General features: G+C 40.5%; 1 protein-coding gene across 2 annotated transcripts; it reads left to right on the forward strand.

The window, feature by feature from the left end:
• Positions 1–53: 53 nt before the first annotated feature.
• On the forward strand, positions 54–23,143 carry pklr (pyruvate kinase L/R). 2 transcript variants are annotated; one of them, XM_012865809.3, is made up of 12 exons: positions 54–127; positions 7,263–7,427; positions 10,783–10,874; positions 10,981–11,112; positions 13,454–13,640; positions 13,765–14,038; positions 15,451–15,601; positions 16,247–16,399; positions 16,511–16,677; positions 20,549–20,615; positions 22,642–22,756; positions 22,839–23,143. In XM_012865809.3, the coding sequence occupies exons 2-12, from the start codon at positions 7,289–7,291 to the stop codon at positions 22,943–22,945; spliced, it is 1,584 nt and encodes a 527-aa protein (XP_012721263.2). In that variant the 5' UTR covers positions 54–127; positions 7,263–7,288; the 3' UTR covers positions 22,946–23,143. The 2 variants fall into 2 exon arrangements, with proteins under 2 accessions (XP_012721263.2, XP_012721262.2); XM_012865808.3 differs by lacking the exon at positions 54–127 and adding an exon at positions 2,191–2,323.
• Positions 23,144–24,698: the final 1,555 nt, after the last annotated feature.

Here is a 24,698-nt window from a genome sequence, read left to right on the forward strand (position 1 = left end):
GATCTGCTGTCATGTCTGTCCAAAGGATGGCGCTAAAACTCACAACCGACACTTCCCATCTGTATTTATTACGCTCCTTCCTTTAAAACATCTCAGTCCTGACCTGCTCCTTGCGGGCGTCCAACAGGTTGGTTATTCTTCCGCTCTTAAGAGTCAACATTCGAATGAGTCTGTTGTGATGGTCAGTATGTGATCTAGCTTTGTTTAAAGGATTGATCGGTTGCTCTGAGACGTATTTTAGCCTTTGTTTTCCATTTAAATCTAGGTTAAGGTCAAACAGGGGAGAGATTTTATGTCATTGTCCCTTCTTTCAGAGTCCCATTTTCACCTTAAATCTAAAGCGGCTCTATAAATGTTAAGATTTCAAAGTTTAAACGTGATCTTTGCTCCTTGGAGACAATGTTCAGGCTTTGTATCTCGTGGAAGGTGTGTGCTTCAGGTGCAGGTTGTTGTTTCCATTTTAGGAGCAAAGGTCTGTTTGAGCTAAAGATTTACACGTCGCCTCAGTGTGGGCCGGTGCGTGACGGCGCATGGATACCACTCTGCAGAGTAAACTGTGCTTTCTGAGCGGAAAACCTCCCATTTATTAGACACACGTCTCGGCTAATTGCTTTCTCAGCCGGTTATCTGGGTTTTTAACTTAAGCGGCGGTTTGCTGCTTCAGGTGTAAACAAAAACCTGCTGGGGAAAAAAATCACTGAAATGAATCAAATTGAGAGAATGTTTTTTTCTTTTTGTACGTAACATTAAGAGAACTTCCCTTTCTAAACACCTGCTATAACGTTTTGGGATTTATTAGAAATTAAATATGTATTTGTTAAATGTTAATGAGATCTGGCTTTATTATATAGTCTTTTAAAAACGATCTAAGTCATAGTAATACTACTATTACTAACAATAATAAATATACTAAATATACTTTGAAACATTCTGATCACGACAACTTTTGTCATACTTTCATTAAAGAGTTATCTAGATCTGCAAAAGAATGAAAAAAATTATAAAAAATAATATAAAATACTCCTTCATTTTTGCTGTCAGCTACAAACATATGCACAATTAGCTTTTTTTGTTATATGCATTAAATGTTCCTACAATGCACAAAACCGTTGTTAACGCTTCATCAAAGCAAAGTTCAGCATGTGGCTGCTGATGAAATGCAGCAGAAAAAAAATACAAGAACATTAATTGATTTTCTTGCACATCCAGTTCGCTCATAAAAGGATAAAACTCTTCATCTAATTCACTTCTACAACCTACCGATCAACACAAACCCAAAGAGAAACAATGTGTTAAAATGTGTTCAATATCAGCAGCAGAATGTACAATATTATTATATTAATTTCGGATTAAAATGTTCGGGTATTTTGTTTAATTGTTATATTATCTTCATGTGATATTAGTCGAAAAGGTCTCAGATGTTTCAGATGATTTAGATTCATCTGAAACATTTAAAGGCTTTGATTGTTTTTACAACTAGTTTTTTGTTGTTAAATTTGTTTTAAATGTAATTAATTTGGCTGTAAGACAATAATGAAATAACAATAACATTATGTAAAGAATTCATTTTAAAATCTAAACAGTAAAAGTAATTTTGTTGCTTTACCCGAATTAATTTAGTTATTTCTTCTTGACAAATGAAATAAAAATGCTAAAACACACAACGCATCAGATTTTAAACAGCTCGCTTGTGATCGGTTCAGATCATTCATGCTTTGTCGTCCTCTGCTATCAGACCCAGCTTACATTGACTTAACGTTTCTCGATTATGATAAACCAACACGTTTCTACAGCTTAACCATAATGCTCTGAAAAAATGCCGGTAGCATATCAGAAGATTTAATTTTGTCCAAACAAACCCTGAAAACCAGCCGTTACTATAATGCAAGGAAATCCTAAAGAAAATCTTACAGGTTTCTCTTTTTATTTTTTTTGTTCACATCTTAAAAAAAACATTCAAATATATCTTGGTTTAAGTAAACAAGATTACGTTTCGACAGCAGTTTCCTTTTAAAGTTTGTTCTTCAGGGTAACTTGATGGTTTGGTGCATGTTGACACAAAGCATTTCTAGATTTAGCCTCATATTGACCCACTGAGGACTAATGCAAATAGTGTGAGTGGGAGGAGAGAGCAGGGGGAGAGCAGACGGGGGTCAGAGGGTAAAACTGAATGAAAGAGGCTCGCTCAGGTGACAGAGGACATATCGGTGAAAGACGAGCGAAAGACTGGAACTGAGAAGGATAAAAACAAACAGCACAGATAAAAGCAATAAATCAAACCAAGAGGACTGGAGCTGCAGGATGGATGGTTTAATGAAACTAGGTAAGTGGATCAATCGTTTCCTCGTCTGTGGGTGATCCAGAGTTTTGACGACCTTCGCACCACTTTACTATGTTTTAAAACATGAAAGTCACCCTTTAGTTATTACTATACAGGTTAATGATGCAATATTTTAGTCACTTTGGTGGTCAGTGTTTGTCCAGAGGCCAACAACAAGTTTTGCTCAACATTATTCACTTTACGATCACAAGCTTGTATTTATTTGGATTTTATGGACCGGATCAACACAAAATAGGGCATGAATGCGAGGTGGAAGAAAATAGCACATGGTTTTCAAAACCTTTTATTCTGCTACCCATTAAGATGATTACTGCCAATTGTTTGCGTTTAATCAATGCACAATTAAGCTGTTGTTTGAAGACCTCAGAGATTTGTTAGAGAACAATAATGGACAAACATCTTCGTGGAGATGAAGTTATGGAGAAGGTTCCTGCAGAGTTAGGTTATAAAACGACACCCCAAACTTTAAACATCTCACGGAGCTCTGTTCAGACCATCATCTGAAAATAGAGAGAGACATTGTACAGCTGCCAGCCTACCAAGACATGGACACCCACCTGAGCTGGGAAAGCGTCACTCAGGGGAAGCATGGTGTCTCTGGAAGAGCTGCAGGGATCCAAAGCTCGGGTGGGAAATCATTTGACAGGACAAGTTAAAGTGGAGTTTACTCACTGAAGTCCTAAAATTGTCCATTTCACCTTACGGTAGCGGCTATTGTAAAGGTCTTCTCTGCAGACCTCTGTGATTTGGTGGCAGTATGTAGAAACAAAAGATCAATTTAAAGATCTAAAAACAAACAATAAAATTGGCCACCAGTGTAAAGAAGACGACTCTCTCTTGCTTGGACAACCATAACTAGTGCGTGATGCCAGTATGGCCCTCAGTGATAGAAAAAGAAAGACGTCAAATGTCTAATATTGCAACCAGACATGTAGGGGACACAACGTGTGGAAGACGGTGCTCTGGCCAACATGCAAAACACCATTTTCTGAAGTTAAAGTATCTGTAGCTGTGAAAGATGGCGGCGGCAGCATCATGCTGTGGGGACACGTTTTACTAGCCATGCTTTTCAGAAGCAATACAGAAATGTATTGTTTTACGTATATTTCACAGACAGACAGTACTCTGAGTGGGTCTATAACATCTCAATAAAATGCCCTGCAGTTTTTTTTGGTTGTTACGTGACAGACAGGGGGAAAGCTGAGGCGTATGAATACTTTACCAAGGCTCTGTATATCTCCACCGCAGAGATCTTTAAGCGGATCTTTCCTGCATGCTGTGGTCGTGGTCGCCAGCAGGCTTCTCAGTCGTGGTGTGTCTCTGGCCGGACTCGTGCTTTCTAACTCCGGTGTCTTTGACCTGAGGTGCGCTTTATTTATAACCAGCCTTCCAAGAACAGGAATCGATGTGTGTGTGTGTGTGTTTTAAGGTGCGTGCATTTCCATGCGTACGGGCAGAGGAAAGGGTCGGCGTATCTCAGCGGTACCCGTGATGATGTGTGCAGCAGAGCGGCAGAACTGGGTCACAGGGAGGTGCAGAGAGGAAGAAAATACAGAGAAAAATGTGACAGATTCTGAATCTGCAGGAGTTTGGGGGGGGCGTTTGGGTTGCCAGTCTTTGCCAGGTTTTGTCTTCATGTGTGACTGCATATCCATTGACAGCGGAGGACTTTGATACGACGTCACAAACACAACCCCTCTCTTTGTAGAAGCGGGGGCTGTCACGTGGCTCCTTTACTCCCCTCACCTCTGCCTCCTGTCGCCCTCACCATTCTCACCTTTTAACTCCCTGTTGTGATCACCGAACCACTTCTTTTCATCGAGAATTTTGTGAAGACTCAGGTTCACTAGCGCATGGTCCCTCTCTGCTTCGTCTCTGTCGATCAGCACGTCTCACTCTCGTCGTTCTGACGGTTCGTTGACGGCAACAAATTAGCACGAGTCAGATTACTCAGATAATTTGCTCGACTTCTGACGCTCCGGGCCGGCATCGCCGATCAATCCGGGTCAGAATTATGTCACATCAATGCAGCCGGCTGCTGTTATGGCCTTTGAACAAGTATTCACGCCCCCCCCATGTGCTGTTTGCATTGACCTTGTCTGTCAGTCCTGCCCACTCATCCTTGTGGTTCTTATTCTGCTCTTGAAGCTGTGGGGGGAAAAAAACACAGGCCTGAATGACTGGGAAATCCTTCAAAATGGATTCAATTGTCTGAGATCAAAGCCCTTAGTCGAGCTTCACAAGGCTTTTGCATGAAAAGTTTAATCTTTAATTCATGACAAACAAGGTTTGAGCCTTCAAAAAAAATTGTCTGGAGGCCAAATAGTTTAAGTTGAGGATTAAAGCAGAGCAATAAGCAAACAGGAGACCATTTCTGCAGGTCCATCTTTTGCAAGTTCAAACTCAAACTTCCCCATTTCTTCCTTTCCAGAATCATGGAGCTGTTTTCTTGTAGCAAGATGCAATCAGTTGAATACAAAGTTGCGAGGCTGGTAATGATTTTTCTCCAACCTGGCAGAAAATAGGGGTCCTGCTGAAGGAAAAATAAGTATCAGACACGAGTGAACATGAAGGCAGATCTTATTGTGTATCTGCTGCAGGTGCATTAATAAAACCTTTTCTTTGATGTAGAAGAAAGAGCTTTTACTATTCACATTTTTGATGCATTTAAGGTTGTTCCAAAGCTGATATCCCCACAAGTAAACTAGGTTCCTTGTGTTGAAGCCATTAAAACCGATGGAGCATTTAGTGCCAGATTACCCCGACCTTGTTAGCAATTCAGAACCTTAACAGTGATGGGCATATAAAACACTTTGCAAAAGTATTCATGCTCCAGGAGCTGTTTCATACTTTATTTCATTGCAACCACACACTTCAATGTGTTTTATTGGGGTTTTCTGTGATTACCACAAAGCAGTGTATAATTCCAAGGTGAAAGCAAACAATTTCATGGTTTTCAATCAGGAAACTCTACAACAAAAATCTGAAAAGTGTGGCTTGCATTTGCATTCATCCTGCTTAGACCAGTACATTTTAGAACCATCCTTTCCAGATGTTTTTACCATTTCAGTTTATAACTGCTGCACAATCAGAAACTGATATTTTTGCCCCCTCTTTTTTGTCAAATACCTTAAGTGTAACCAGATTGAGACGGTCAACCACTGAGATGGTCAGAGCAGGGGATTGAACCGGCAACCCGTATGAGGGATTGCTGCAAAACCATGGACAATTCAGACGACTGTCCCTGTGGCTCTACGCTCTTTCAGGAGGAGTGAATGCTGCTTGTCAAGACTTGATGCAATATACTGGGTTTCCTTAGAAAGGAAACTTTTTGACCAATCATGTTTCATGAATTGGTGCTATATAAATTTAATTGAATTGAACCCACCAATTGCAGGAGCCTTCTCACAGAAATTAATGGAAATGACCGGAGAGGAACAATCGCGCACTTTGTAGTTAATTTTCAGAAGGCTGTAGGCCTGGATTCGACTCGCATCATCCATGTGCGTTTTCGTTACGTAATGATGCCAGAGTTAAAGACTTACCGAATTCAGCACAGCAGTCTGAGGCTCCTTTCCTCCACATGATAGAGTTCTTACTGTTGACCACGTGAAAAGTCAACAAACAGGATCTAGGAGCAGGAGCTAGTGGTTATTGATAAAGGTATTCAGATGGAGCCAATGACTCGAATCCAATCTGCTGGCTTTCCTTAGGAAAACTTTTAACCAATCTGTCTGGATTATTTGATTGAACCGACTTTGTAAAATGCCTTGGGATGAATTATGTTGTGAATTGGTGCTGTATAAATTAAATGGTATACATTGATTATCAACCGTTTTAACACAGCCTCTAGGATTAAAGTCTTGACTTTGACTGGACCATTGTGTAACATTAGTATGCTATGGTATAAATCAATTGTATTGTAGCTCCAGCTGTACGTTTAACGTCATTGTACATTTTATTAACAAAGAAAGTAACTTCAAAAACAAAAGGGGAACCTGGAAGAAAAGGAGGTGGTTGATTGCAAATTATAGGACCAGGTTTAAGATAATTGGACTCCAGTAAAAACAAATGAAAAAACAAACCACAGGCTAAAAAGGATTCACTGTGACCAAAACTTAAAACTTCCTCCTCAACTTGCGTCCCATGGTCAACCACAACACAAATCAACACTGGTTTTCCCACAATGAACACAAAACACCTCTTTCAGGAAAAACAGCCTTGACTTTAGTCTATTCAAACACCACCAGGCCAACCAAGCCTCAAACAGCACACATGCTGCCTAAAAAAAGGCCGTGAGACCTGCTCCTCTCCCAGCTTTATGCTTTGCTCATCAAGGCTAAATGCAATCAGCCTCGCCCTCCATGCTGCAGGAACCTAATTACAGGAGAACACAGAAAACTCAGGGGCAGCAAGGAGCCACCCACCGTCATTATGCTGAAAGGTGAACCTCTGCAACATCTAACATGTTTTTTTTTTCTCCATAGGATTGACAACAAAATTTAATCACACTGTCGCACCATTTGTCAGTTTCTGGCTTTCTGCTCCAATGAAAAAGGGGGAACATTATTTTGCAACAACATTGAAGATATCTTGTACTTTGAATGACTGACTCACCTCGCTCGCTGCCACAGACGCCCTTTAAGTGCTCATCAACGAATGTCTGCAGACCAGCGGTGCGCTGATCATATTATTACCTGCTAAACACCGCTGAATGTCAGCATGCAGCCCTGTGTGACCCCTGCAGCTGGTCGTTAATGTCAGGCCAGAGTCTGGCTGAGAATTAAAGTTCTCGGTTATCACTGATACAGCTATTACTTTCCACCCTTCATTCATTCATTGTCACAGCTGGGGTTGGTCGCAGGGGTTTCACGGTTAACTCCTCCTCCTCCTCTGACAATGTCCCCCGCTGTCCCCGCAGGTGTCATCAGGCGCTACTCAGATGTGATGACGATGCCGGACTCTTTCATTCAGTGCCAGCAGCTGGACGCCAGCATGGCCGACACCTTCCTGGAGCATCTCTGCCTGCTGGACATCGACCAAGAGCCGATCACAGCCCGCAACACCAGCATAATCTGCACCATCGGTGGGTGTCAGCAAACCGGCCCAGACAGGGGGGGGGTCGGGCTTTTTGAGTTTGTTTTCCTGTCACAGCAGCCATGTCCAGCCGTCACGGGGTTTTGCAGAGCTCTTGGGTTGGGAGTTGCATCTTCAACCTCCTGCACTCATTAGTTTGTTCAGAAAAACGAGAAGAATAGCTCAAAGGAAAATGTTATTTCATGTAATTGCTCTGTACAGTGCATCAGAAAACTTTAACAGTGCAAAAGGTCCAGGCACGGAATGAAGAAGTGATGATACAGACCAGAAATGTGTGATCAGTGTGGAAAACAAGCTGTCCCACTAACCCTTTACTATGAAGGATTCCTATAGAGGTCTGATTAATGCTGGATCATGTCCAGCATTATCCAGTAAAGCATTATCTACTAGAGTCTAATAAAAATAAATATTGTATAATAATAAGTTAGCTACAGGAACTGGAACTGCTTCCTGTGGTCTGATGAATCGGACCCTGAAATGCTTCAGGTTTGTCATGGACAGCGCATCCTCCATGTAGAAAGGCAGGTACAGCTGATATCTGGCAGATAGCACACATGCCAGCACTCTGTCTCCACCACTGAGCTCTATAACGCTCAGTGGTGGAGATGGCACATGGGTGACTGCACATCTGTGAAGGGAACATTGATACTGAATGATAAAGACAGACTATGGAACAACATATGCCACCAACAAACCTGTGATCTGCCCTGGGAAATGATCTGCTGTACAACAACCTGACATGAAGTTTACAGCTTTAACAAGTCATGGTGGAGAGGAGGAGAAGTGCTTACCCTCATCTGGGGGTCCTAATTATGGGATCTTTCCCTATATTAAGTAAAACTCACTTTTAACCAATTGGAGAGATTAGTTAATCGAAGGCTAGGAGCTGTGTAATATAAAGCAGCAGTGAAGGGCAGCAAAAAGTCTCACTACTGATGCCTCACAAATGCTGCTGTGAAAATATATAATATATTTATCCTGACGATAATGCCACACATGTTGTGGATAGGAGAAACAGGAATGCTCAAACACATCTGTCGTCATCTGGCTGAGACACTAAAAGAAAACAACTCACCGCTGCAGCTATTTGTTGTCGGTTAACATGCAGGAGAAACAGAGATTTATTTTAATAGCGTGAAGTTTTGTACTCACAGAGTGCACATACGAAGTAACAAACACGCTGAAATGTTTTCCTACTTGATTAAATTAATGTTCACAAACAATGTCCGCTTTCTCCTCGAGTTATCTGCTGCGGCTGTGGCTTTACTGTGTTGTGTCCCTGCCAGTGAACGCTGGAGTTGTTCCTTCCTTTAAAGCCTGAGGATTGTACCAAAGCCCTGGTGCAAAAAGTGTTTCTAACAAAGATCGGCCCACTTTGATAAATATTACTTTGGGGGGAATTTAGGGGAAATTTTTGACTTTTTCTTTTGCCAATATGATATGTGATGTACATCTCATTTTATGACTGTCTGAACAGCACAAATATGATTTTTTTTTTCTTACATCAGACCAAATCCTCTTTCCCCTGTCTTCATGTCAATATATGTGGTGATGTTGCGTTTCATCCAACTTTTACGTCATGGAGGAGGGACAGATGCACATCTGTGCGACAGAGGAGTTGGGAAGCAACAAAATCAAGTATAAACAAAGGACAAAACCAGCATGGCTGACGTTCATCGCACTAGTCATAACTTGTTTACAGTTTATAACAATAGGCAATATCAATGTCCATATGATGATCTCTGTTTAGAGGGGTGTGCCTTCAAATGTTATTTTATTTGCTTTAAACAAAAATGGAAGGATCTGTTGGATTCAAAGTATAATTTTTGACATTTCAACTGATTTAAGTTGGATTTACATGAATTTGCGCAACAAGAAGAGTTCATGATGAACACTGAGGCTGGGATGAAGCGCTGAATGGATGAAGGATTAAATCGCAGGAGAAAGTGTGATGAATTGGGCGAACTCACCCTATAGGTACAGCAGGTTTATCAGGTTATAAGAATCGTGTTCACTGTGTGTGTCTGCTCCTGAACCTTTGCGGACCACAGTCCTGTTGGATGCAGGAGACTCAAAAAGTTTAGGGGCTATAGTCCAAGGTTAAGCAAGAATAGACTTATGGCAGCTGAAGAAACAACGCGGTTATTCACCCCCACAGCTAATGTAGGGTTCTCATTTACTGTGACAAGTGTGGGTTTGGACTGTGGGAGGATAACTGAGCCGCCAGAGAAATCCAACGTAAGCACTTAACAAACACTGGAGATGTTCAGACCTTGCTGCTGTGTTGTGGTTTAAAGCCCCTACAAAATGGTGTTCTGATTAGGAAAAAATAAAATGACTAAATTAAGAGGTAATAAAACACACGGTAAGGAAGTGCATATACTTTGACTGTTATGGTGTGGCGGACCCAAATGCAGGCAGGAGGCAGGCCAGATCATATTGAGAATATTTACCAGGGAAACCAGGCATACAAAGGGAGCAGATACAAACAAAGCAAGTTGTGAATTGAATAATCCAGGTTGAATAATCCAGGCAGGAGTGGAAAGTGAGATTATAAATGAAGAGAGCCGCGATTACTGGAATGAAAACCGGTGGGTTAATTGACTCATGCAGAACATAACTATAAATTTATAACTAGACCAAGCATGACCAAATAGAATCAGAATCAGTGTGTATATATATATATATATATATATATATATATATATATATATATATATATATATATATATATATATATATATATATATATATATATATATATATATACTCTGTAACGCCTGTAACGCCAACCTGAAGGTAAAAATCTAAACAATTTGTGTCCAGGCTGTGTGGGGTCTGCAGAGATGTTAGCCCCCCTGTTTATGACCCAAAACTAGTAAAAGTCCTGGATGAAGCCAACTGCTCATTGCAATTACAAGATCAAAAGTGACAAAGAAACTTAGGACAATGTACAACAAAGAAGACGGGAAGTATGCAGAACAGGGTAACCGGGTTATCAAAATAAAACAACTACTTAAAAAAACACTCAAAAAGTACAGAACAACAACAAAAAAAGTCCTTAATTTCATGACATTTTGTAAAATGTTTGTGAAATTTAATTGAAATGAGCAAATAAAATAAAGTTCGCTTTTCTTTGTGCTAATTCAAATAATTAATATCTAGTAATCTATTTTTCACACCAATAGTTGTGCAAGCTTTTCAAACAGTATTTTTGAGTGTTCTTAGAGAAAAAGTCAAATAAATTCTACTCATTGAAATAGAAAGCTGGAGATGATTGTTTCATTTGATTGATGATTAGCATTTTGCTATGATTACTATCTTTAATCTGTTTAATTTCTCAGGCCCTGCCTCTCGATCCATCCCAAAGCTCCAGGAGATGGTCAAGGCGGGGATGAACATTGCGCGTCTAAATTTCTCTCATGGAACTCATGAAGTGCGTGCAGCCAAATGATTAATGCTCTCCCCTCTGCTCCGCATTTTCACAATCTAACAGCATGCACGCCCTCAGTCGTAAATTATTCTCATTCTCTGCCTTCTAGTACCACAGCGAGACCATTAAAAACATCAGAGAGGCAGTGGAGACCATAACTTCTGACCCTTTGTATTATCGACCGGTCGCCATCGCTCTGGACACGAAGGGCCCCGAGATCCGCACCGGATTGGTGAAGGGGGTGAGTGTGTTGTGCTCCTCTGTCAAACCCATGCTGTTAAATATAAAGAGGCTGCTGAAAATTTCATCTCCCCTGTGTCGAGCATCATCGTTTGTTACAGGTTGTTATTTCTGTTGGAAAAACAACAGCTGTGGGCGTGAGCTGCTTCGTATTTTCATCATCATCATTGTGTTGCGATGTTGTTTGTGTTTCTGTTGCCTACAGCCCACTGTGCTGGAAAAGAAATACCTCTGAGGTGTTGACAGAGTCTTCATGCCTTGATTAGCTAACAAAATGCACTGCGTGATAAGTGATCTCTGCTTTGTTTGTCTCATAAATCCTTTAAACAGTTTATCTGGAAGATAAAACAGCCTTTAACTCGGCTCTTTTGCCGCCTTTTGCTTGGTGTTCACACCGTATATTCAAGGTTTGCAAAGGTATTCATACCCCTTGAATCTTTCCGCAATTTAGCTCAGCACAGCCACAAATTATGTATTTTATTAGGATTTAATGCCTTAGACCAGTTGTGAAGTGGAAGATTATTATCCATGCATTCATCCTAAGCATCCTTTTTCTACACCCGCTGCTCTGTGCAGGGTCACAGGGGGGTGGTAGTGCTTATCTCTAGCGGTTAGAATATATGCAATTTACATATTTTGTGAATTAAAAGCACGGCAAAACCGAAAACCTGCATAGACATGCCCAAGCCAAGTGAGCATTAATCAGAGAGACAGACAGGAGGCCCTTGTTAACTCTGGAGGAGCTGCGTAGCTCTACCACTCAGGTGGGAAAATCTTATCTTATATTTGTCCTTCCGACTACACAAATCTAAACTTTTCCAGAAGAGTGGTTGGAAGAAAGCTACAATTTGTGTGCCAGACACAGCAAGCATCAGGAAGAAGGTGCTTTGATTAGTGAAACTTTTTTGCCTAACATGCCAAATGCTACGTTTAGCACAAATCACCTTCAACACACTGTACCTACCGGAAGCATGGCGGTGGCAGTATCGTGCTACCTGGATGCTTTCTAACAGGAGGGACAGGAAAGCTGGTCAGGAGTGACAGGAAGATGGGTAAAGCAAACCCTATCAGAGGCTGCAAAACAGGTTCACCTTTGATCTAAACATGTCTTTGTGCTCCGATTAGATAAGATCAATATGTAACTTTGTTGTTTACGACCAAAACACTATGTGAGGAGAAAAACATGATGATTCTGTATAAAAAGGAAGAGGTAAATGTATATACCTATTATGTATTGAAACCTTATTTCAATCATGGTAATGGTTGACAACAGTCAGCATTAGCATTATTCAGATATGAGCCAGTTTTCTGCATGATCCTGCAGCGTTGTAATTGCTTCTCCTTGTGGTGGCTAAAGGCTAAAGGCTAAAGCAACTCAAACAACAGTTAGTTTACACAATCATCAACTGAGAGGATAGTACTTATCCACAAGAGGACATAGTAAAGGGGACATAATTTAAAATTTTAAAACACATTTTAGAATAAATCTCCACCTGATGCTTGGCTAGTTTTAGCATTGCAGTACAGCTATTTCATACAGGAAGTTAGAAAAGCAGCAGTTTAAAACCTAGCAACAGCATGTCAGTGGATGGTGTAAATATAGCTTGTTTATTCATTTTGTCGTCCCACGACCATTCAGGCAGATAAACTATTACAGAATTGCATATTTTCACGGCAGTGTTGAGAATCAATATAGCTACACGTGTAGTTTAGCAGTGCTGTTTAATGTCCATCAAGATCCAAACTGCTCTGACTTGCTGTCATTTATGGACAAGGCTGAACAATACAGATGTACTTTTACACTTAATGTCATTTTTTAAAGATAGTTTGTGCTCCTATTTTGGTGAGTTAAGCATCCGTGCCTCTCTTCATCTTCTAACATCATGTTGTGAAACAGGTTTAATAAAAAAAACAGGGCAGCTTTTAAATCAATCATTCTCTGGTCCTGATCCTGACTTATAGTGTGAATTAGATCTAAGCAGCCGTCAGCGTGGTCTAAATGCTGGGGAAAGATTCTGAATGTGAGACAAATATTAAAAGTGATACCATGTGGACACTGAGACAATAAAATGTGTAGAAAAATGGAGCTTCTTTCTGGAATGCATCCATTTCTGATTCATTTTTCAGGGAAACGTTGAAAGCGTTTGATTTCAACAACTCGCAACAGCAGACATACGTGGAAAACGTGGATAACTCTCTCTCATCAACAGGCTTACAGAGACAAGTGTGTTGCCGGCAAAATGGCATGAGTGCTTCTTGTTAATGAAAACATTTTTCCAAGGCGTCTGTCCCTGACAGGTTGTTTGTATTTTTATTTTTTTTATGTCTGTGGTTCTGTGCAGAAAGTGGAAGAAGAGGTGGAGCTGGCGAAGGGCAGCCATGTGCGAGTGGTGACCACAGAGAGTGACAAAGACAAGACCGATGGGAAGATAATCTGGGTGGACTATCCCAACTTGTCTAAAGTCCTGCAAAAGGGGAGCAGGATCTACGTTGATGATGGGCTGCTTGCACTCAAAGTATTAGAGATAGGTAATATGCATGTTAACATACTTTTTATAGATTATTGGTCTAAATGCATGCAGAAAACCTAAGCTATAGAAGTGTCTTTGCATGCATTTATAATTATTAAGTATCTGCTGTTATGACTGCACAGGGTCTGACTGGGTGGACACGGTGGTGGAGGCCGGCGGGGTCCTCTGCAGCCGTAAAGGCGTCAACCTGCCCGGCTGCGACCTGATCGGCATGCAGGCGGTCAGCGAGCAGGACGAGGCCGACCTGAGGTTCGGGGTGTCTCATGGCGTGGACATCGTCTTCGCCAGCTTCATCCGCTCGGCCCAGGACGTGAAGGACGTGCGTCGGGCCCTGGGGGCCCACGGTCGACACATCAAAGTGATCAGCAAGGTGGAAAGCAGACAGGGAGTTCAGAAGTGAGTTGGGAGGAATATGCTATTAAAGTCAAGCCGTTTAGGCGACAGTTTTGAGCCTCGCAGAATCTGGAGGCAGCGTGCCTCATGATTAGATTGTGACAAGACTCATAAATCTACCACCGGTGGTCCGCCCCCCCTCCTCCTTCACACAGGCAGCTGGAAGTGAGGATCATTTGTCAGCTCTGAATTTGACTTGTTTGATAAGCGAGCTGTGTGGCTGTCTGTTTAAGTTATTGCTGCCATTTAAAATATCTGACACAGTTTATGTCACAGCTCCCCTGCTTTTATTACTTACCTGATGCTTTACTGCATCTGCTCACTGGCGGCTGACAACAATAAACCCCAGGCTCAATTTAAAGGGATCTCCATGGATTGGATCGTGAAAATGTTATTTTATAAAATGCTGTGTAGGAGCATTTTCACTGACATATCATATTTACTGGTATCTATCTATCTATCTATCTATCTATCTATCTATCTATCTATCTATCTATCTATCTATCTATCTATCTATCTATCTATCTATCTATCTATCTATCTATCTATCTATCTATCTATCTATCTATCTATCTATCTATCTATCTATCTATCTATCTATCTATCTATCTATCTATCTATCTATCTATCTATCTATCTATCTATCTATCTATCTATACAGTTACATTCAACAAATTTGAACCTTATTGAAAAGTTAATCGATTTCAGTAACTCCATTCACCAAGGGAAACACAATATACAGGTTAACACAGACTGATGACATTTTAAAGCCTTTATTTCTATAGATTTTTTTTGCCCACCCACCTCCAGCTAATAAAAAAAACTACATTTGAGATTACAATATTGCATTAGACCATTAAAAAACCAACATGTTTCATGCAGAAATGGGGCATTAATGAAAAGTATGTTTTGTTCTTGTATATTGTCACATTTAAACTTTGTATTTAATTCAGTTTAATTAATGTTATTGCAATGATTTAAGTATAATTAAATTCCTTATTTTTATCATTTTAGTTTATTTTTAATTGTTAGATGTCCTAAAATACTTTTATACTTTTAGAAAACTATATAATATTATTTAGTTTGTTTCAGAGCTACTTTTTTTATGAAATAGAGATGATAGTTTCATTATATTCTTTTATTAAACTAAGATAAGCCAAATTTTATTAGAAACTAAATTAAATAATTCCTCTTTATTTTATTTTAATTATTGTTCAAATGTAATCCATTATTTATTTTAATGTTTCATGATATGTACAATTTGTTTTTAATTGTTTTTAAATATGTGACTTCATGAAAAAAATGTAATAAAAATAATTACCATTTAAATATATTTTAATGGTAATTATTTGATATTGTTGTATATCTTTAAGCTTGAATATTTCCACTCGTGATGCTTTCTCTCTGTGCGTCAGTTTTGAGGAGATCCTGGCGGAGAGCGATGGCGTGATGGTTGCCAGGGGTGACCTGGGGATTGAGATCCCTGCTGAGAAAGTCTTCATTGCCCAGAAGATGATGATTGGGCGCTGCAACTCTGCTGGAAAGCCCGTCATTTGTGCCACACAGGTCAGAGCGCACTCGCAGCCGCGTGGAAGGATGCAGAAATTACAAAATGTCGACTTGTAACTGCAGTTTAAGCTTGTCTGATGTCAAATAAGCCAGTTTCTTCTCAACACAAACCCAGTCAGAGACACACATGCTTGCACCCTCCTGCAGCCATGTTGACTCACAGTGCTGCATCTAGTCTATGCTGCTGCTCTTGACTCACAGTGACAGCGTTATAGCAGGTTTTGCTACTGGAGACCTGAGCTCACAAACAGCACCCAACAACCTACACACTAATCAGCGTGATCTACAGCAATAAATACACAGCCCCTGTTAGGCGATGCTGCGAGGCCATCTTATTTTCCAACTGCCTGCTCCAATTATTCACTCCCATCGCTCAGTGCCCCATTCAGCAATAATCATCACGAAAATTCATACTTGATTGCCTCTGCTTGAAATATCTCTTATTTCCCCTTCTCTGTAGTAGAATCCATCCACAAAGCCCTCGCTTCCTCTCTTGGTTATTTTTGCCACATCATCTGGCTCATCATATTCTTTTAGCCCAGAGAAACATTTGTGCAAAAACGATCCGAAGGGCTTAGTTTTATTCAGCGACTAGGTCCCTTTTTCAAAGGTGATAAATTTGTGCTATTAATGTGTTTTTAGATGCTGGAGAGCATGGTTTCCCACGCGCGGCCGACCCGAGCAGAGAGCAGCGACGTGGCCAACGCTGTGCTCGACGGAGCCGACTGCGTGATGTTATCTGCGGAGACCGCCAAGGGACTCTTTCCTTTGGAGGCCGTGGCGATGATGCACTCGGTGCGTGCGTCGGCGTGCAAATATGGTCCGTTTTGGTTTCGTTTTTAATCAGCACCGCCTCGTAACACTTGTTTTCTTCTCTGTTTGCTGTTCACCTTTACTCCATGTCAGATCTGCAGGGAGGCTGAGGCCGCCATCTACCACCAGCAGCTGTTCGAGGAGCTGCGTCGGCTCACGCCTCTGTCGTCTGACCCAACAGAAGTCACTGCGATTGGAGCTGTGGAGTCGTCCTTCAAATGCTGCGCAGGGGCAATTATAGTCCTCACCACCAGTGGCAGGTAAACCATCTGCGTTTACTTTACAGCTCTAAATACCTGCTTCCTTTCCTTTTTTTGTGTTTTGTTTAAAATACCTTTAAAATACCATTCCTATGATCAGGCCTGTATTAAGACAATGTGGTGCCCCTGGGCACTATACCTTTACCCATGCTGTCCTCCGGTCAAAAACATCAGACATAATCAAGGGGATTTCTGTAATGTAATTTACTATTTACTAACTTACACAACTACATGTAGGCATATGAGCAGTGAGCAATATTCAAATATCTCATTTTAAAACGTTGAAATAAAAAAAATCTTGATTTATTTATCATTTATTATTATTGTGACATCAGTGTTCACAAAACGAATAATGTATGGTCTTTCAACAATTTCAAGTAAATAATATAACAATTTATGAAAAATATATTTTAAAGCATGTGTCATGTGGTGCTCCCCCATGGTTGGTGCCCCTGTGCACTGGCCCACTGGTCCTTATGGATAATCCGGCCCTGCCTATGATGGTCCTAACCTACATGGCCAGAGTTAGACCGCTGGTCTGCTATGACTCTTGGATTGTGTCGGGATGCTGCAATGTGCTAAAACATCTATGAACACAATCACGATGCTACTACCACGATTATTTTACCTGCACTAGAACGCTTCGTTGTCACAATTTGTTGAATTTTCTTGTAAATTTGGGTGGTTTCTGCTCAAGCGTGACCAGTCCTGCTTAAAAGGAAGACCTCACCTCAATCCTGCAAGCATCCCTCATTCATCCATCTATTCCTTCGTCTATTCTCGCAGCGTCGTGGGGGAGGGCATCTCCAGCGGACATTGGGTGAGAAATGGTGTACACTCCGGACCACTCGCCAGTCCATCACAGGGTGTTGTGTGATGATAACACATCTCTCAGCTACTTATTAAACAAAAGAAAACGGTGATTCCTTCAAGTTCCAGCACTCTATTGAGAACCAGAGCAGAGATTAAGTAATCACTCCCCTGGCTAGGCCTCAGCCCTGTCCCCTTCTTCTCTCAGCCTTGGTCTCCTCCAAATCTGAGACCTCTGCCTCTCGCACATTGCCATATCGACTGCATAAGATGTATCACGTGCCTCATAATCCAAACATTTACAATCCCTCGCAGAAAATACGCAAGCGTTGACCCTGTCGGACCAGGGAAGAGTGAGCCGGTTTCGTCTCCTCCCTGAGTGCAGCTGCTCACATGTTTTGGAGGAGATGGGTTAGAGGTGACTTCAGAACCCAAGCTGTAATCTTTCCACTGACAAAGAGCAACACAGGAACACACAGGAAAAACAACCATCCTCAGACTCACTCATACCTAAGGGCACCTTGGAGAACAACTAAGCTGGCACTCGTGCTTTTAGATCGGAGTACCCAGAGAGAACCCATGCAGGCACAAGGAGAACATGCAAACTCGACGCAGAGAGATTGTAACCCAGGACCTTCTTGCTGCAAAGCATCGGTAGAATCATTTCTAATACACCATGTTAAGTATAAAGGGGACTTGATTGTGTTTAATAAAATGTGACATGCATTCACTGACTTTCATTTTCTACCTGTTTACAATGTAACATATACTCAGTGAATTTATACTGGTTTGGTGCGGGAACCCCACAGAATATAACACCTCTGATGAGTGTAAAAAGCACCTTCACCACCCACTGCAGAGACAAAGGATTGTTTTTTTTTTTTCCTGTCTCCCTTCAGAAAAGCAACAGTTCTTCCTCTGTAAGACAGAGCAATGAAAAGTGGCTCTGATTTAATTTGGATCCTGTGTTGTGTCTGATTTATATTGCTGTCCGTTTTTAAATACTTTCATTTTGATCAACTCTAGCAGCTCTATGTTGTCTTGATATCATTTTTGGTTCATTTGTAAAAGATTAGTTATTTGAACTCTAAATAGCCGTAGCGTGTGAGTGGACGGGTGAATCGTGTTTGTCTCTTTGTTGGTGTTGGCCCTGGTTAAAATAGCAACTTGTCCAAAGTGTTTATTGGCTACTGGTTAGGTGGATATTTGATAGTTATTTGGATAGTGAAAGAAGATTTAATTTTCTGGCTCTACGGGTTGATGGAAAGCAGGGACAAAACCTATAGATATAGTTATGTGTACACTGTACAAAATAAACTTAGGGGGAGATAAGGACTTGGCTGTGGGTTGGTCAAACTGCAAATGAATCTGAGCAACTCTGACTACAAGTAAATGAGTCAGCTTTACAACAACATGACAGATGCTAGTTGTTTCTTATTATATCGTGGTTGCTGGGTGCCTCAGATGGGCAAGGGAAGGCCAGCTACGGAGCTGGCACCAGAATGAAGAGAAATATCTCAGTCCATGTTGGCAGGGACAGACTCCCAATCAGTGTCTGGAGATCAGAGGCAGACAAGAGGAGGCAGAAGCTACTTTTATTTAAATGGTGAATAAAAGTAATGCTGTAATCACTGTTTATGCAAAGGATAAATACAAGGAAACCAACACAAAATGACCCAAACTAACTAACTTAACATCACTAAGGTGTCCAGAAAAACAAAGTGAAAAGAAATCAAAACCTTTGCATAAATATTAATTAAGAGATACAAGCTGTCACATCCAGTCTGGCCCCACACAGAGAAATCATGATTTATTTATGATTAACCAAAGTTTTTTTTTTTTTTTTTTCAGTTTAACCAGCATCACCAAGGCATGATTACTGCCTGAGATGTTCATAAAAAAAAACTACTTAATTAGCGCCCATCTGACAACATGAAGTAGGCTAGAAGATCTCAGAAAGCAGCACCATGCTCTAATCTAAAGAAATTCAGAAATGGAAGAGGAACTACAGTACGCTGATATCTATTATCCTTTAAATTGTTACAATTGCACCCGCACACACACAATATCTTGATGATCCCCAAGATCTTTAGGAAATTATTCTTAGAACTATTGAAACAATCTTTGTATAAGTGATGGAAGTATGGATTCTACTCTCTACCCAAAACTCCTGACGTTGAAGGTCATTTTATGGGCACTTGGGTTATACAACAGCACAATGATCTGAAGCACATCTGCAAGTCACCTTCTGAATGGTAAAGAAAAAGACAACAACAATGAGATTTCCGAAATGGTTTAGTCAAAGTCTTGACTTAAATCTGACTTTAAAAACTGTGTGGGTGGCCCAAAACAGATTGTTCATGCTTGGAAAACCCTCCAATGGAGCTGAATTAAAACAATTCTGCAAAGAAGAGTTGGTCAAAGTCTCCACAGAGATGTAGGAGATTCATTGGTAGCTGTCAAAAAGCCTGAAGTCAGTTGTTGCAACCAAGGGGGTTCTTCTGTTCTCAAATGGCTTTGAATGGGTTTTTAGTCCCTTTATGAATGAAATCATTGTTTGAAAAACTGCCTATTGTGTTCACTCGGGTTATTTTTTTGTGATATTAAAATGTACTTGCTCTGAAACATTACCATAAAAAAGCAAAAAAATACAGAAAGAGTCAAATCCTCGACTGTTAAAACTTGAACTGATCATTAACCAGTGACCAAAAAGGCACAGTTTGCCCAACAATGAGAACATTCAGGTAAGCCTTCGTCATCTGCCTTGAAAACAGACAACAGATGGGCGCGTTATTAGAGGAAAGCTAGGCTTGAAGGCAGCTGAATATTAAGACATTCGTCTGATAACTGAGGCGGGCCTCTTCCAGCTGAATGCTGGAGCCCTTTTCATATTAGCTCTGTAGGATCGTTTCTCTCACACACAACAAGTGGAAGATGAATGATCCCCGCCAAACAACACTGAAAGTAACCTTGTGCCTTAAATCCTCTTGTCATCCAGTCAAGGAAATTTCGCTCATTTGTTATAAATCACTTTCTGTCCTCTCTGCCTTTTCATTTCCAGGTCGGCACATCTCCTGTCCAGGTACCGGCCTCGCTGTCCAATCATCGCCGTCACCAGAAGCCCTCAGGTTCGGTCCCGATTCAAAATCTCTGAGATGAATTGTCGGGTGTTGCCTTTGTTGAAGTTACAGCTTAATTGTTGATGAATGTGAGATACAGTCAATTTCTCCTCCCGCTCTCCGTTTTTGTGAACGTTCACAGCGTGGACACATCTGACTGGCGATTTAAGGAGTTATCTGGGGAGAGAAAATGTGTCCTGCACTCAGAGACCTTTGAAAACATTGTCTGTGGGACCGTTTTTATTCATCCATATTCGTGAACTCAAAGATGACAAACGCAAAATGAAAGGGAAGCTGTGAAACAGAATAATGTGAGAAACGGGCTGAATGGTGCGCAGTATACATGAACAAAAATGTGTAATTTGTAATTTGTTGCCCCATGAAATCGCAGCAAACTCAATTCAATTCAAATTCAAGAAACTCTCACGCTAAATGTTCCCAGACTCATTGCACTCATAGATCTTTAGTGATGGCTTATTTCCTTTCTCCAATTTCCAAAATCTGCTTTATTCTGTGGTATTTAAGCAGATGCTTTCTTGCACCGAATGACTTGAAAGCAACGCAGAGCTTACTCCAAAAAACAAAATAATATACAAAAATCCTTCCAATGAATGTTTTACATGGAGCTCAGAGGTCAGAGTTAGATTAGAAAAACAGAACAATCCAGATGCCTCACACACATTTCAGCTCCTGGTTTGTTGTTATTTCTATGAGAAATCTAGACCTATTTAAAGCCTGAGTGCTTTTGGCTCGCTTATGTGATAGATCTTAAGTGAAAACGTTTCTTCACAAAACGTCTATTGGGATTTGACTCACTGCAAACATCCCTGCCACGTACATCCTTTCAGTGAGAACTCTCCTCATCGTGAAGTGGAAGGCAGTGATTTTCAATTTTTGATGCAAAAATGAAAGAAAGAAATCTGAAAATTGTGGTGTGCATCTATAGTCAGCCTTTTTTACTTTAATACCTCTAGAAAAAATCCGAAGTCTCTTAATTAGTACCAGCCAAGAGAGCCTGTGGAGGAGCTACTAAGGGATTCAAAGGCTCAGGTGGGAAGATCTCTCAACATAACGAGCTATTGCTGGTAGAAAGCCACAATAAGTATTGTTGCCACACGTCCTGCAAGAGACTTGGAAAACTTGTGCACGAAGTTGTTCTGTTCAGAATGCAACTTCTTTGCCTGAATGCAAAGCACCACATGTGGTGGAAAACTAATTCAAAGCACACGGTCCCCACGGCAAAACACAGTGGTGTCATACTTAGGGGGACGTTTTACTTCAGCAGGAACAAGGTATACTGAAAGGTTTATTTTATTGTGATTTCGTGTTTCAACTCAACACAGAGTAAGAAAAATGATACATTGTTTTAAAACTTTTATGAAAACATAAAATGCAAAATGCTACAGTATGTGTGGGGATGAACTAACACTGCACATGGTGGTGGCAGCATCATGCTGTGGGGATGCTTTTGTTTAGCATGGACAGTGAAGCAGCTCACAGTTGATGTAAGGAAGATAGAGCTAAACAGAAAAATTAAACAAGGAAATATAGAAGAAAATGGAAGAAAAAAAAAACAGGCTGCAGAAAGCTTGAGAGTGAAGTGGAGTTTCACCTTCCAGCAAGACGACATCCTTAGAAATGCATCCAAAGCTGCAATGTGACGCTTTAGAAGGACCCTGTTAAAGTCCAGGCCTAAATCCAATGAGTTCAAAGATGCTACCCATCCAGTCTGATGCAAATGTCCCTCTCTACACAAATTATAAAGCTTTTTAAATGTAGCAAATCATTGACTGTATTCATTCCTCGATATAAATGCATGGCTCACTTTTCAGGTTTTTATTCGTTTAAACTATTGAAAAAGATGTGTCAATCTCTCTCTCCTGTTCACAGTTACATGCTACTTTGTGTTGATCTGGAATATTCCAAAAGATTACATTGTTTTGAAAATGTTCAATCTGTGTGAAAACTTTCAAAGTCACTTTAAATCCAACTACTGGAAGGGAAAATATATCCAAAATTGTTATTTTTTCTCCAGGTGGCCCGTCAGTCCCAGCTGTTAAGAGGTGTATTTCCTGCTCTTTTCCACCCTCTTCCTGCTCCTGTCTGGGCCGACGATGTTGACAACAGGGTCAACTTTGGCATGGATATAGGTCAGTGTGTGTGTCTGTGTTACCCTAAATTTAAATGTTTTATTTTTTTAACTCACACTGTCTTCTCCATGCACCAATGCAGGGAAGGCCAGAGGTTTCTTCAAGTCAGGAGACATGGTGATTGTGGTGACGGGCTGGATCCCAGGGTCCGGTCACACCAACATCATGAGGGCCGTGAGCGTCCAGTAACCGGACTCTAGATCTGACCCAGGATCTGCCCTGGAAAGGCTTCAAGGATCTAATTGTTGATGAATGTGGTTAAAAAATAAATCTAAATGCTGCCCCACTGTATCTCTCTCTCAGGGGTATTATAAGGAATAAGGCACTTCTGAGGCTGGTCTCATGTATGTTGAATGACTCCAAATTAAACATGAAGCTTGACCTCCAGGTGTCCTGCCGTTATTTTCAAGACTAACTGAACCCTCCAGCTTCTTTGTTCTGCCTTCAACATTAAAATTACATTTTATCAATGTGCCTGTCAATGTGACACGTCACTACTCCAAATAGAGGTTGAAGATAAGGCTTTTAACCCGGTGCACGTTTTTGAGCAAATCTCAGGTTAAAGATTCATACATTTTAACAATTATAAGAGGCCGTGTGAGACACATTAATGACATTTTGATGATTTCCCTTCTACTAATGATCCAGTCTGTAGCATCCTTGCTTTTCCTCTAAATAAGTCATCCTCCTCTTTTATTAGTCTGTTTTCCTATCTAATATTCCTTGAATCTTCCTCTCCAGTTTATTTCATTCTCCAACAGCAAAAAAATATCCCCTTCCTCGTCTATTTTCTTTTATCCTTTGTTGCAAATGTTCTTTAATCCATATAGTTTTTTTTTTGCATATGCCTCTTCTAAAAGTACTGTATAAATTATGCAAGCGTATATGTAACAAAATGCTAAAGAATATACTATTTGATCGAACAATGAAAATGGCGGATTGTAACTTGTTACAGTTTAAATAAAAAGCAGTCGGATAATATTTAGGATGAAGGACAAGCATCCGTTATTCAAAAAGGGTAAGACAAAAAAAATCCACAGGGCACCTAAATTAATATATAGCTTAGAAACACACTGTTGTATTTGATGCTAATGATGAGTGTGAAATCAACAAAAACTTAAGGATGTTAAGTTAACTTTAAGTTTTTCCTGCTAAACGTGAATTAGAACTCAGCTGCTTATTTGTTATGTTCACCATGTCAGGGCTCCCATGATTTCAGAAGTTCGTATTCTTCAACTGGGTTAAAAAGTCTGAATTTGATCAGAAACTGTTTATTTTTTATTTATTTAATGTAAAAGTTTTAAAGATTCAGTTTTATTTAAAAATAATACATGATTATTATTACCGAACAAACAAGGCCAAAACCTGATGAAGGCTCAGCAACGTCTCCACCTTCTGAGGATCCTCTGAAGGCTCAGCCTAAGGCAGGAGCTTCTGGCTGTCTTCTACTGCTGCTGATTTATTACATTTCTGCATAGTTCACAAGCTCCACCATGGCACATGAGAAGGTACTGCAGAGGCCCATCAACACCACCCAGAAGATCCTCAGCCATCCTCTATATACCTTCCCTGAAGGACCTCTTCAGAACCTGAGCTGCTGCCCTCGGGTCACATGGTGCTGAGGTCACACCCTAATAAACACAGGGACAGATTGTACTGTACTCCTATAACTTTAATCAGCGCCTCGCTTCTTTGAAGTGGGTATAATCTGGTATTTATAAAAGTTAAAAACAAAAAACATTCAATAAAATTAAAATAAAATACGATGTACTCCTGAATTTTTTTTTAAAAACTAAAAAAAAAATCATCATTCTACTCTTTAGCAAACAAAGTAATTCTAGCAAAACAGGAGAAGTATAGTCTGATTTAATGTCTGGCACACTGAAACGTGTGCACGCACAGTTCATGTCGATATCTGGCTCCACCAGGAGTTGCCTGTAAC

The sequence above is a fragment of the Fundulus heteroclitus genome, chromosome 3 (genome assembly GCF_011125445.2).
Source record: "Fundulus heteroclitus isolate FHET01 chromosome 3, MU-UCD_Fhet_4.1, whole genome shotgun sequence".
In the NCBI taxonomy this organism is placed as follows: Eukaryota; Metazoa; Chordata; class Actinopteri; order Cyprinodontiformes; family Fundulidae; genus Fundulus; species Fundulus heteroclitus.